Source organism: Aedes aegypti, chromosome 3, assembly GCF_002204515.2.
Source record: "Aedes aegypti strain LVP_AGWG chromosome 3, AaegL5.0 Primary Assembly, whole genome shotgun sequence".
NCBI classification, from domain to species: domain Eukaryota; kingdom Metazoa; phylum Arthropoda; class Insecta; order Diptera; family Culicidae; genus Aedes; species Aedes aegypti.
The window spans coordinates 33,611,863-33,626,385 of record NC_035109.1 but is presented as its reverse complement, the minus strand read 5'-3'; the positions used below and the strand labels follow the sequence as shown (position 1 = coordinate 33,626,385).

At 34.8% G+C, this 14,523-nt stretch overlaps 1 protein-coding gene across 1 annotated transcript in view; it reads left to right on the top strand.

Moving 5' to 3' along the window:
* LOC5567377 (myotubularin-related protein 13) overlaps positions 1-11,294 on the top strand; it is a 92,021-nt gene extending 80,727 nt beyond the window's left edge. The window contains exon 9 of the mRNA XM_021852007.1: positions 9,113-11,294. Within this exon, the coding sequence (XP_021707699.1) occupies positions 9,113-9,205 (93 nt within the window). The 3' untranslated portion in view covers positions 9,206-11,294. The remainder of the gene's footprint in view (positions 1-9,112) is intronic.
* Positions 11,295-14,523: the final 3,229 nt, after the last annotated feature.

The following is a 14,523-nucleotide window of genomic DNA, read 5'->3' as shown; positions in this document are numbered from 1 at the left end:
GCTTTAAGAATATTGTTTAGCTGACAAAATTTAAAATGTTGAATAACTTGGTCAAAACAGTAAAATGCGGTGTGTAAAAAGTTTGAACACAATTAAATAAGCTTCAAAAGTATGCAAAAAGATTTGGAATCGGTTGAGTATTCATGAAGTTATGGTCAAACAAAGATATTTTTTCAAAAAAATAAAAAAAAATTGAGTAAACTACTTTTTATTGAAACTAGTTTTGATTTTACACAAATTTGATGTTTCACAAAGTTTTCAAAAAAAATAATTTTTAAGGTAATGGTGCTGAAATTACCGAGGTTAAATTTACTTCACTGAAGGCCATTTTTTATAACTTGAAAATTCACCTCCAAGACGCTTGCACCTCTAAATTTTAATATTTTTGGCTCAAACTTCGAGGTTTCTCTACTAATATGATTCGAATTCAGAAGAGTACACGAATTTTTGGTTTTGAGAACTTTTGAAAAATAAGCCGCAACTTTATAGACTGTAGTGCATGTGCGAGTAGCAAATAGGAGCATGCATGTAAATCATTCAAACGCAACTCTGAAATTCAGGTAATCCGATAATTCGCGTTGGATTTTTCTTGCAGAGCACAATATTATGAATCAATTAACCATGACGTCACGCTGCATCTTCTAGGTTGGATTCACACCTGCTGCAAGTTTATTACCATGACATGTCAATTTTTAAAGCCGAAATGCTGCCATAGTGAGATTGAATACAAAATTTGTTCGATAAAATAAATGAAAACGAAATTAGGCAGTGTACATTTATGACATAACGTTAAAATGTACAATTTTCGACCATTCCCTCTCCGCAACGGTCTTTGCATGGAAAAAAAATGTGTTTGAGCCGCAAAGTTTGAGCCGCAACGTTTGAGCCTACTCCCTCTCCCCCTAGAGCGTTACGTAATATGTGGACGGCGCCTTAGTCTGCATAAATTTAGTGGCGTTGTGTATTCAATTTGAATCCCCGCTATTTTATTTCTAACTGCAATTCTTTTCTCTGTGTAGTCTGTATTTTTCTGCATTGGCCCTTTCAACGAGTAGAACATAATGAGTGACGTTTAATTTCAGGAATTGTCAACAAACACGAAATATTACCAATACATAAACTAGTTTTTGCGCAGTTTTGGATTGCCGAAGTGAACATTTTTGTTGCCGACAATAGTAATTGCATTGCCGATAAAAGAACAAGTGCCTCGTGACTTTGGTGAGGAAAAATAGAAGATTAAGAGAACAAAATAGTGTTTTATGTATAACAATCAATAAACGAAGAGTGCTCAAGTGTAGTTTAGGTGTCTCCTGCTAATTGTTGTGCTCTATTGTTGCGTAAAATTGCCTTCTAAAAAGTTCAGCTGCTTAGGCTGCCGACAATACGTAAGTTCCCCTACCTTGTTTACTACGAGAGCGCACGCTGTAGCTACCGTACGGAACGGCGTGTTCACTAGGAATGACTCTAAAAAGTTTCTATTATTCTAAAGTCTCTATTTTCATCAACATTGTTTTTAAAGTCACTTTTTGTCCTAATCTGCTTGCAGTGAATCCTATCCTGGTGCAAAATTTTAGGGGACAAACCTTCAGAGATCATTACGCCACTATTCCAAAAGTTCATAATAATATTTTTCCCAAATCCCGCGGAATGCTTCAGGAGTTCTAGTGATTTCTCCAGAGATTCCTTCTCAAATTCTTTCAGGCATTTCTCCAGGAATGCTACCAGCGATTTCTCAAGGGATGTTTGGAGGTATTTCTTTGAAATTTGGTCCAAGAAATCCTTCCAACGCTACGACCTCTAGTAATTTTCACAGAGATAACTCTGAAAAAAAATCCTAGCGATTAACCCAGGATTTCCTGCAGATGTTTTTTCGCTGGTTCCCTAACTGATTTCTCCAGTTGTTACTTCTAGGAGATTTCCACAGATCCTCTAGGAGTTCTTACACAAAGGTTTATTCCAAAGTTTCTGAAAATAAATCATTCCAAACTTTTTTTTCTAGAAACACTAGAATAATTCAGCCATTCCATAAAAACCCGATCTAGTGGGTCACCGAATTTGCTATTCTGTTCCTTATCCGAAATAAGGATACACGTAGTAAATAGGATAAATAAGTCTACTATTGATTGATAAAATAAATAAATAAAAATTTTATTTTTTTAAAAATCATAACTTTTAAACGGCTTGACCGATTTTCAATTTTCTTGGACAAAATGAAAGCTTAAAATTTTCAAGACTTGTCAAGAAAAATATAAAATTTCACAAAAATTGTTTTGAAAAAAAAAGTGTTTTGAAGGCCTCGGGACCAAAGAGGTCATTGCTGTTCCTGCAGAAATGTCTCCAGTGATTCCTTCATAAATTCCTTCAGTAAAAACTTTACTGGGATCTGTTTCAGAAATTCTTCTAGGAATGCTCCGGATAGGGTGACCATTTCCTGGAGATATCATTACATTTTGCAATTTTCACAATTTTCCTGTGAAAAATCCATTTTTTCTCAAATTGTGAACACCAGCGATTACTTTCAAAGATTTTTTTGAATTTTTTATGTTGAGGACTTGTAATGTATGATCTCGAGAAACTTCTAATTAGCGGGTATGAGCATAAGTATAAATTCTTAAATATAACTAGCCTAACCTAAGACGAAAATCTACTATTTTTTTCGAAGACAATAATCTGCGTGTCTGATCTAGATCTCGCTAGGAAATTGCTGAGAATGTCAAAAGTATATTTCGAAGAATCTAAAATCATATTCGAAATCCGCTAAAAGTTCCCACTGAAATAGCAAATTTGTGCTTTTTGAGAACATCATCAATGATGGCAACAATCGTGCAAGCTTTCTCATTTGATATTTCATTGAGTTCCAAAAACAGGGCAAACTTGTAAAAGAATGCCTCATTTCGATGCATCAAAATATTGCACAAAGATAGAATACAGCTTTATGTTTTCACGATTGCTCTCATCTGTGCTGAAACTAATAATCGAAGTTTCTGAGAGCTCTATCCTTCTGACAGGGATAAAATTCTGTGAAAATATACCGAAGATGATAATTTATGTTTAAGCACGAGCCCAAATGGTTTCATCAACAACCTCAGCTGAACATGAGGGTGTTGTGATACAGTGTATAATGCGTCCCAAACTTTCTATTTGGCTGAAGTCCATTTTTGAACTACAAAACTCAACACGGATTTTGGGACAGATGCCGTTTGAACATTTTTGCTGTTTTATGGTACCTATTAGGATAGCCTTTTATAATTTAAAAAATTTCTTTGACATTTCACGGTGTTCACCAAGCCGCAAAAAGCAGGACAAAACTTATGATTTTCTCCAGGTATTAACCCTCTAATACCCAAATTTTTTTTTTCGATCTAAATATCATTTTTAGTTATCTAAAATCGTTCTTAACACGTTTTGGGCAATGATTTATTTTTATTCGCAAATCTGTGGATTTCGGTTTTTGATTTTTATAATTTTTATTCTTGAACATCCCTACCCTTTTTCATTTTTTCTTGAAGCCTCTTCTGGTTACTGATTTTTTTTTTTTTTTTTGGTGGGGATTGCTCATCAAACCTTCCGGTCCGCCTCATAGTTACGTACTATTTGGTGCTGGGTGTAGTTCTTGTTTTTCCAGCTGTATTGAAAAGCATGAGCCATAGTCTTTGGCATACAATCGGATCTATCTTTAGCAGAAAAGAACCGAAATGTCTATCGACGACCGGTGATTGCTAGCAGATATAGTGGAGAGCTTGTCTTGAAACGTTCGTCGCTTCAAGCTAGTTGAAAAACTGAATACACTGATTGCCTGTCGATCAGAGTCGAACTAGGCATAGAATCTACATGTCTCCGATGTATTACATCGTTCCAGGTGGGAGTTATCTGATATGTGAATATGGTACCATAACAGAATTTTCCATCTGAACGAAGTGATAAATCATAATATTCCGCAAACTGTATCACACATCTACAGAATGTATTGCGTGAAGTTAAGACACAGCAGAGTATTGGGTACATAGGACCAAGTCCCTGCCGGGTAGCGCGAAACTGATGAGCGATAGACAATAGAATCAACAACACTGCCATAAGGGATAGTAAGCATGTGACTATTGTCGAAACTATGATTAGGAGGCAAATCAACATCCCAAGATCAAATTTTTGTTACAACCCAATGTAGGTATTATTAAATTAGGCTGTAGAAAATGATAAATATCTGATCACTTAGGAACCTTGCAACAGGTAATAAATGCTCGTAGTCTGTTTTCTTCGAATACACATGTATAAATTGTTAAAATTGCCGAATCATACGCGGAATTTATTAAACGGATCATGAAATTAGGACTGAAATCATAATGATGATAGATTATCAACTTTCCTTTCGTCTTGCTATTTGTTACCGTTAGAATCACCAAACTGATTGGTTTCCCACTACTTACACCAATACAACAGCACGAAAACTGAAGTATTATAATCGCGCGTTGGAACTTTCAATATCCATATATTACATCAATAGTGAATTCTTGTATGTAGCCAGTATAAATAACAGAATCATCAACTTCTTGAACATTCTTTAACTGAAAACAGGATGCTTGTTTTATCAAACATGCTCAATCTGCACCTAAAATCTCGGATCCAAATAGTTTTCTAAATAAAAATTGTGTCTAAATAAAACGTGTAGGCCAACAAAACATAATTGAGTAGGAGTTTACAAGTTACTTAGCACATGAAAAGCAGTTTAAATTAATCTATTACTAGATCAACACTAATGCTCACATTTTATATTCTCATTTCATCATGGTCCTCATTGCTCGAGCGGAGACGAACACCCTGGAGATGGAAAAAATCGACAGCGCTACGATAAGGAAACGTAACAGATGAGAAACTATCGATACATTTATCAATTATAAAACCCCGTTTTAATGTTAACACTTTGTTTCTGTTTTTTCTGTTTTTTTTCGTTTCAGCAATCAAATAACCGAACCAACTCTACTATCTTTTCATTTCTTCTTCGTTATACTTATAGTCCTTCTGGCACTGAACCGAGTGGTGCGCCTTCCGCTTTCTTACTGGTGCTGTTTTTCCTGTACATTTGGCATAGTGTCGGAGGTGGTGTACTGTATTTGCTATACAACGCGCTACTTTCGATATTGTGCTTGGCGTGTGGGGAAGCAGTACTAGTGGTGAAGCGGAGGGCGCCATTCGGTTTAGTGCCAGAGGGACTATATCTATTTAATGTATCTGAAGCTTGTGGGACCGCTTTAATTCCGGCGCCTGCTTGTGGAAGATCCCGGTGTGCTAAACGGTATAGGACATGTTAACGGGGGAGGCTTGGTAGGTCCTCACCCAGCCCGTGTCTAGATGGGCGGATAATTGTCTGCCAGGGTGTGGATTGAGCAATTACAATTACAAAGCCTCTTCTGGTTACTGATTTTTGGCAATAATAAAAATTCAAATTTTTACGCTAATTTTAAAAGTATTAATTTTTTTATATTTTTTTGGAAAAATTTTTATTTTCCGTGTATTTAACGGAAAAATAGGTTTAACTTTATTTGAATACCACCAAGCTCTTCTTTTGTGATAGGTTGATCTTAGAAAAATATAAAAGGTACGATTTTTTATATCACACGTTAAATGAACCCCGGGTATTTGTAGGTTATATAAGAATACAATTTTTCAAACAATTTTCAAAAATACAAAAAAGTTTCAAAAGTCATAAAAAACGTTTCTTAAATACGTGTTATGAGTCAAGGTTTAAGCCAAAAATAAAATCATTTTGATTTCCGAGCTACGAAAAAATACACAAAATTCCAAAGTGTACCCCGTCTAAAGGCGGGGTTGGGTATTAGAGGGTTAAACAACTCACAATTCCTCAAGGGATTACTCAGAAATTTCCTCTGGGAATTCTCCCATAGTTACCACCAGAAAAATCGTTACCTGGCTCCTAGGATTTCTCCAGATTATTCTCCAGGGAATCATCAGGAATTTCTCCAGATATCCGTTCTTTGCCTTCCAAAATCCTCCGGGGGATTCTTTCAAGAGTTCCTCTTGAAATTCCTCCAGAGATTCGCTCATGAATTCCTGCATTAATTTCATAAGGAAATTATCCTAAGAATTTCTCCAAGGGTTATATCAGGAAAATCTCTAAAAATATTCCTCCAGTAAAATCTCAACATAAATTCTTTTTGGAAATTCTCTTCATGGATTCCATCAGAGATTTCTCTTGGGATTCCACCAGAATTTTCTCCTTGGATTTGTCCCAGTATTATTCCAGGGATTTCGCCAAAAAAAACTCTAAAAGGTTTTTAGGGATTTACGGATTCCACTAGCGAAATCGAAACAGCGATTCACTCAGGGATGCCTCCAAGGATTCTCCAGAGATTTCTGAGATGCTGCCAGGAGTCTTTCAGTAATTAACTTAGATAATCTGTCAGAGATTCCTACAGCAGTTACTCCAGAGACTCCTCCAGAGTTTTCTTCAGAAAAATCTCTACAGGGATTCTTGCATAGATTTTTTCAGCTTTTTCCACAGGAATCTCCCCAAGGATTGCTCCAGAAAAAATTCAACATAGTTTCCTCTAGAAATTGTTCCAGGGATGAGCTGGTAGAGAACCGACTGTATATTTTAATGAAAAATGCTTTTTGTCTTCGCGGTATTTATTATAAAAAAAACCGTTGAAAAAATAATGACTGTATAGCCAAAAAGCATATTTGATATTCCAGGGATTCCTTTAGAAATTCATCCAAAGATTTCCTCGGGAATTCCTTTATAGGCTCCTGCGAGAACTCTTCCAGGAATTCAACCGGTGTTTCCTCTAATTTTTTTTCTAGAGGTTCCTCCGAGGATTGCTACAGGAATCCCTGCAGGAACTTATCCATGGATTTCTGAAAAAAACTTCTCCAGGAAAGGAGTTCCTGGAGGAATCTATAAAAACATCGCGATGGAAACACTGGAATTCCTATTCATTTCAATGGAGGAATTCTTGGAGGAACTCCCGGAGAACTTCTTGGAGGCCCAGAACGCATCTGCAGAAATAAATCAAGATATGAGGATTGCCTGAAAAAATCCTTAGATTAAATCATGTAGCGATTTTCCTGAAGGAATCCCTGCGAGAACTCCTGAAAGAAAGTCTTGAGGAATTCGTATAAGAATTAATGAAGTTATTTGTAGAATCCCTAGATACATTGTACCAGAATCTCCAGAAAAAAATCCTGATAGAATTCCTGGAGGATATCTCAGGAATAGTTCCTAGACGAATCTCAAGTGGACTACCTGAGGAAATTCTGGATAAATCACTAGGATATCTAAATTATTTCTTGAAGAAATTAAAAATTCTAATAATTCCTCGAGAATTTCCCTGAGGAATTTCACTGGAGCCATTCCGGTAGACATTTCTAGCGAAATCGCTAGAGGAATCCATGGAAGTTTGAAAAATTTAAATAGCTATTTTACCATAAGAGGTAGCAGGTTGCAATGTTCAGCAAAAACATGTATTTTTGGCAGTCAAACAGCATTGTAGAAGACATAAAAAATGTGAAAACATTAGAAAAACAATTAATTTGAAATTTTCATTTTTGAGGGGCTGTTTTGCGATAACATGACATATCTTGTAATGTACAGTAGATAGAAATGTGGTGTCTTTACATGTGCTATAACTTTGCTGGCGACATCAATCGTCTATATCAGTCAGATAAATGTTATTTCTAGAATAAACTACGAAAGCATACCCAGTAATACTTGAATCTTCTTCTCCAAAAGTTTTTTGATGAATCCTGGAGGAATTTTGAAGAAAATTCTGACTGCATTTCGTTAAAGATTCACTAGAGGAATAAAAAACACGAAATTCGCGGCGAAATTCTTGGAAGAAATCATGAATAATATGAACTAGAGAATAAAGAAATATTTTGAAGTAAATCCAGGTTTCTTATCAGATGCGTCGAAAAAACTTCTCCAAAACGTATCTTTCTGAAGGTAGTGTGGCCATAAGCCTATCGATTTTATTTTAATAAGTATTTCACAAAATATTTTCATTAAGCTTTTTCAGGATCCTTATCATACCTTTCTAATACCTATGCTCCTATAATTGATCTCGGATGCTTCCAGTATCTTTATATGTGATTCCAGGATTCTTCAATGATAAATGTTTCCAAGGTCCTTTTCGGAAGCCTCCAGAATCATTTTCCAAATGCTACAAGAGTTTTTTTTTTTCAAAATCCTTCTAATACTTGTCCGGAAAACATCTAGGGTTCTTCTAGAATAATTTTGGTATCCTGCTCAGATACTTTCTCGGGTGGATTTTCATTTTTGGAAGTTTTCTGATGATTGAATGATGGATTCTTGATCTTTAACGATCAACGCTCCGTCATCGTAATTATCGTCATCATCGAAACTTCAAAAGCAGTTTTTTTGTTCAAAACTAAAAAAATCGATGAAAATGTGTTTACTGTGTTTAGGTTGGAGAACAGAATACAATGAACACATTTGCCTGTAAATTTTCTTGATTTTGAACAAAAATACTGCTTTTGAAAATTACGGAATCAACGACGGTCCTGCCCCCTTAAAAGTACTCAGAGGATCCATTGATAAAACCGAATACTTTCGTATTTGACGAATAAAACTTGGGTGTTCCGGAAAAGTTGGAAACTGGGTAAGCTCATTCTGACTTGCTGTCGTCTACATCATGTAAAAATGGTCAAGATTCTAATAAAAACCATTTTCCTACATTTTCATCACAATTAAAACTGTCTCACATTCGCCAATTTTGTGTTTTCAAAATAGGTTTTGTAAAATGTACCCTCACATTTATTCGTCATTTAAGATAATCTACCGGAGTCTCGTTTTCCCTGCAGCCTTACAGTTTACAGTTCACTTGTAGGCAATAAGCTATAGCCTTTTGAATCTTATCTACGTTTGGTGGGTCCATAGCTTGACTGTTATAATCTATGATCACTCAGATTCTTCATACATTTCCAAATTGTTCAGCTGTTCAAAGTGCTCTATCAACCACCTTTCAGTTTAGTATATTGACCATTTTGCTTTTTATAGCTGAGAGCATATATCAAACAATGAAATTCGATAAAATTTTACACAAACATTCTGATTTTTCAACCATTGTTTGCATTTCAGCTAAAAACAAGCCGACGAACGTACAACTTCTACGCAGCGGATGCAACAAGCGCCCAGGAGTGGATCGAAAAGATTCAGGCCTGTCTGCAGTAAAGACACAAATGTCAGAGGATGGTATACACCACCCCCAAGCCGCCGTATTCATCATCATATTCTCGTGTATGGTAGAAACAAACCAGAAACAAAAAAATCATAAATCAGTAGAGTAAAGTAGGCATTCTAGCAAATCACTACAAAATCATGAAACCTAAAGATTTTCCAAACGGATTTCGATATCGACGCAGTATGGCGCGAAAAGAAAAGGTAGTAATCAAACATACTCATATAACATTAGAAAGTGAACCAGCAGAATAATCAACCATAAACGACATTTACACAAATAATAGTAGGAGAAAGGCAGACAATTTCATATCAGCATGATTGTTCGAATTATAAATTCGGCTCGAAGCAATTGATTGTTTTGTTGAATTGAATCAATCGAATAGAAAGTGGGAGAAGATGGCGACATACAACCGTCTAAGCAAAAGGATATTCTGAATAATAGTATTTATCGGTGTATATGTGCCACTTGTTGCGCGCAATTTGTTTCTTAAGTCGTTGTTAGGCGAAACTCGTTATATTTAAGTGACCAATTAGGCTTCATGTCGGGTGAAATGACCACCTTCTAAAGAATTTGCCAGGGTTGCCAGACTTTTTGGTTTGTGTTACGCCTTCGCTATTAATCTAAATTAAAGGGTAGTGTACAGTAATATACAGGTAGGAAATAGATAACCGTTGCTCGAGATCGACTACAGACGAGTGTCATATTACAATACGTGTATCATAACTATGAAACATTCTCAAAAACGAAATGGAAAACGTGCAAACCGCGCGTAGAATGATATACCAAAAGATGTTTTTTCTCCATATGGTTTTATTTCAGCTTTTAACGCATTTATGTTTCTTCGGAAGTTCTTTTAGAAAGAATTTGTCGCATCAGTTTGAGTAAATTCCTCGGTAGTTCTCATTTTGGCTCACTTTCTTTGCCACGTGGGTTAATTTAAGCTAGTTTCTGTATAAAGTAAATGTGTAAAAATATCTTTGTTACTATAGTTTCTCTGTAATAAGTGTTAAAATTATTGTTAGATTTTTAAAGTTCTTTATGGAATACTTGGTGTTAGGAGAAACAGCTCAAATATTACGCATTAGGACTAGCTAACTGAAAGAATATTGCAATCTTAACTCGAAATGATTTATAACTGATAAGCTTCACCAGTTTGATTTCCTACGTTATAGTTTCTTCCACAGCAAAACCTGTCACATGTGATATTCGACTCTGTTATTCATATGTACACACGTGTGCGTACAATGTATACTCTTCTCTCTTAACATATTACTAGAATCACGCTCGAATTAATCGGATAGAACACGAAAGAGTACGCAACGCGAAATCCATTTAGTAGCTTCCCTTTTTGCTGTCTTCATTACAATGTAGAAGGAGCGATTCCGATCTCAGGCGTGCTGTTAGCGAATACCGAGAGCGCACAGGTCTTCCTCGAGATTCGATCTATGTATTTACCAGTCCAGACAGTTCCAGTGATGAACCCGGATCAACCATTCCCGATTCAATCAGCATTATATCTTATTTTTTGAACCAGGTACGTACTCTTTACGGATTATTCTCCCATTTCAGTCTTCCCGTAACTCCCATTGATATGTGATCTTTACAACAAATAGTTTATCGTAGTTTTTTTTTTGCATCGTCTATCTGTTCAACTAAATTCAAACGGTCATATCAATTCCTATCATTCTTTGCCGTGGTATTTTGGTCTCTGAAAAGGCTCCTAGAAAATTAGCAAAAACTCACACAAAGAAAAACGAACATTATTGCAAACAAAGCTAGGCGAAAAAAAAATGAACGATATTATCAGTGAGGTTCCCACCAGCTTGTGAGTTCCGTCACGATCCTGTACAAATTTTAACGAAATGTGAAGCTTTTTGGCGAAAGTTTTCACCATTTGTAGGGTATTATTCGTCGCGCGGCGGCGATGAAATCTAAACAAAGTAAAAGTGCAGATAAGAGTACATCAATGTCTATTACTGTAACGTCTATTTAGGTTATCGAAAACTACACTGAAGAAATGGAAGGAAAAAGCTATTATTACAATTTGCAAATATATACAACATGGTATAACAAAGTGAATATGGGTTGGTTTAAGTAATGATCCGAACGCATCCCTCAGAGTTTCCTGATTGCGATAAAGTCGGGTCGTATCACTTCTCCGCTAGAGGTCTTGTATGTCATTTAGGTTTTCGCCGAAGTGCAGTTTCTTACTTTCTAGATATTTATCTTACATTAAATGATTCGTCTAGATTGTCATTGACGAAGCTATTTCTGACGTTTTTACCTATATGCTCGTGGAACATACGAGCTTCTTGAGTGTAGTATAGCTATGATAGCTATGATAGGTAAGCTATCCAATCCGATCGTACTCCACTTTTTCCAAATGATGAGACTGTAATTAGTTAAATATATAATATATATTATATACCCACAGGTTCTCCAGGATTTTTTCCTTAGATTTCTCAAGGAAATGCTACAGAAATTGTTCCACAGATTCCTCCAGAGATTTAATGGCATTCAGAGACTCATCTACAGAACGGTCCAGAAATTCTCCAGCAATTATCCAGTAGCAAATATATTAAATAAAATAGTTGAGAGTGGACATCCTTGCGGAAGTCCACTGTTTGTTATTTGATTTAATTCAGCTCCGTCATTTAATGTTAAAATTGTTTCTCTATGATTTAAATAATGGAATATCCATTTAATTATGTGAATGGGTTTTTTCTTCTCTAAGTGTTTCTAAAAGTTTATTTACGTTTACATTATCAAAAGCTTTTGATAGATCTATGAATGTGGCTACCATGACCAAACCTTCTCGTTTTGAGTGTTGGACCATAGAGACTAAGTAATTAACACAATTTATAGCAGACGTATGTTTTTTGAAACCAAAAGAATTGAGAGGAAAGATATCGTTTTTTGTTATATACAGTATTGGACAAAACATTTGCAACTTTTTTGATTTTTCATACAAAATTACCAACTTTGGTGAGCTATATATCAGTTATTTATGGACCGATTTGAATGAAATTTTGGCAGAACACCGGATATAACTTAAATTTTAACATATATTTTTGAGTAGTTTTTTCAATCGCAAGTTCAAAAGCAGTAATGGTTTGACCAAAGTGAATTTTTTGACGATTTTTTATAAATGACATAACTAAACACATTGAGGGAATAGTTTTTTGGTATCTTCAGCAAATTTGTAGATTTTAACAAGATGAACAAGTTTGCTGAAGACAGTTTTTGTGTAGGGCTATCAGATATTGAGATAAACAGTTTTAAATTTTTTCGTCAAAAATTACACTTTAGTTAAACCGTTATTACTTATAAACTCGTGATTGGAAAAATCATTCAAAAATATATGTCAAAATTCAAGTTATATCTGATGTTCTGTGAAAATTTCATTCGAATTGGTTCATAAATAACTGAGATCAAGCTTATCAAAGTTGGTCATTTTGCATGGAAAATCGAAAAAGTTGCAAATGTTTTGTCCAATACTGTATAATGTTCATTCTCTCTTAACTATACAGTTTATAAGCTTCAATAATACGTTCATCATTGCTAAGAGTCTATATGAATTGGGATCGTTTGGATCTTTACCTGATTTCAATAACGGTACTATTTTTATTTTCCTCCACTCATCCGGGATATTCCCAGAGTTTAAAACTTCTTCTATCAATTCAGTTAGTCTTATTTGCAAATTTAAATTGATTCGTTTCAATATATAGAAAGATAGAAGGTCAGGTCCTGGGGTAGAATGATCTTTTTTTGAGTAAATGATTTGTCGTATTTCTCTAAAATTTACTTTAATGATTTGCTGGCTTGTAACTGGTGTAAAGGAAATTTCTTTAGTAATTTTGGGAAAGTTGATATTCATAAATTGGGTTGCTAACTGTTCATCGTTAAGCAAGCTAAAATTATTTTTAGATGGACGTCCTCCTCCAATCATTTTAACTGTGTTCCATAATTCTTTTTGAGACATATCCGGATTTATAGAATTGATCAATTCTTTCCATTTTTTTCTCTTTTCGCTCCTAATTTTTCTTTTTAGTATTGCTCTTTCTCTCTTAAAATAATTAAAATTATTTATAGTTTGGTTTTGATAAAAAAAGTTTTAATTTATTGTTTTTTGAACCTTAATTTTTCCTTTATTAAGATTGTATTTTGAGGAGTTTATCTTTTCTGCGAAAATTGGAGAAACATCATCTGGAGTATGAATCATTCGAGGTTGAATTTGATTAATTTTATCTATTGCTTGAAAAAAAGTCTTGATTAAGCACTGTCGATTCTAATTTGCATGCGATCTCTGGAGAAGCAAAAGTAAGATCTATTGTCGAAGGGATGTCAGGTGGTTTTATTAATGTATTTGATCCATCATTTAATAATACTGAACTACTGTTCTCTGGCAAATGATCAAGTAATTCGCCTCTTGGACAATTGAAAGGGTTCCATAGATTATTATGTGCATTAAAATCTCCAGCTAGGATTGTCGGTTTATTGTTTTGTTCTATTATGTCTAGGAGTTTTTTAAGTGGATTTTTAATATCATTGTTATTTATAGGCATGGGTGGTATATACTGATATTATGAGTATATTTGGTGTAGTATTTAAAGTTTCTATAGCTACAGCTTCTATTGGGTTAAGTGTTGATAGTTCAAATTTTTTGAATGTTAAGTTACTATTTATGAGGAAGCCAACACCTCCTTAACCTAAGGGTCTGACTTCCTTAACAAACTTATAGCCTGGGAATTTAAAATTTTTTTCTGGTTCAATCCAAATTTCACTGAGTATTGCCACATCTATGGATTCTTTATCAAGAAAATTTTTAATCAGTTCTCTTGTGTCCAACGGTCGTATGCTGGTTACATTATTTTGAATTATCTTCAGCTTTCTATACTGTGCCAGTTCCATTTTGTGAATTTGTGCTGGATATGGATTCAGCTCTTGTTTCGTAAAATATTTCCGGGTTTATTATTGTATCTAACTGGTTACTTATGTTGATTAGAAGTAGATCTTGCTCTATTGTTTCTGTCTTGTCTGTATTTTTGAGAATTGTGTTTTTAATGGCCTGGATTTTTTCAACTATTCCTGTCAGATTAAAGTGTGCTATTAATTCTTTTTTGATTTGATGAACGAGTTTTTCTATGTCAGGGGCTGTGAAAGGGTTTGGTTTCTCTTCTCCTTTCTGTTAGCTCACTGTCAAAGTAAGCTTCAAATGGATGGCACAGCAATCGCTATATTGTCAGCATGTTTTTGTTTATAGTCCCATCGACTTTACTGTCAGTGTATTCAGAGATTAAGAACGTTT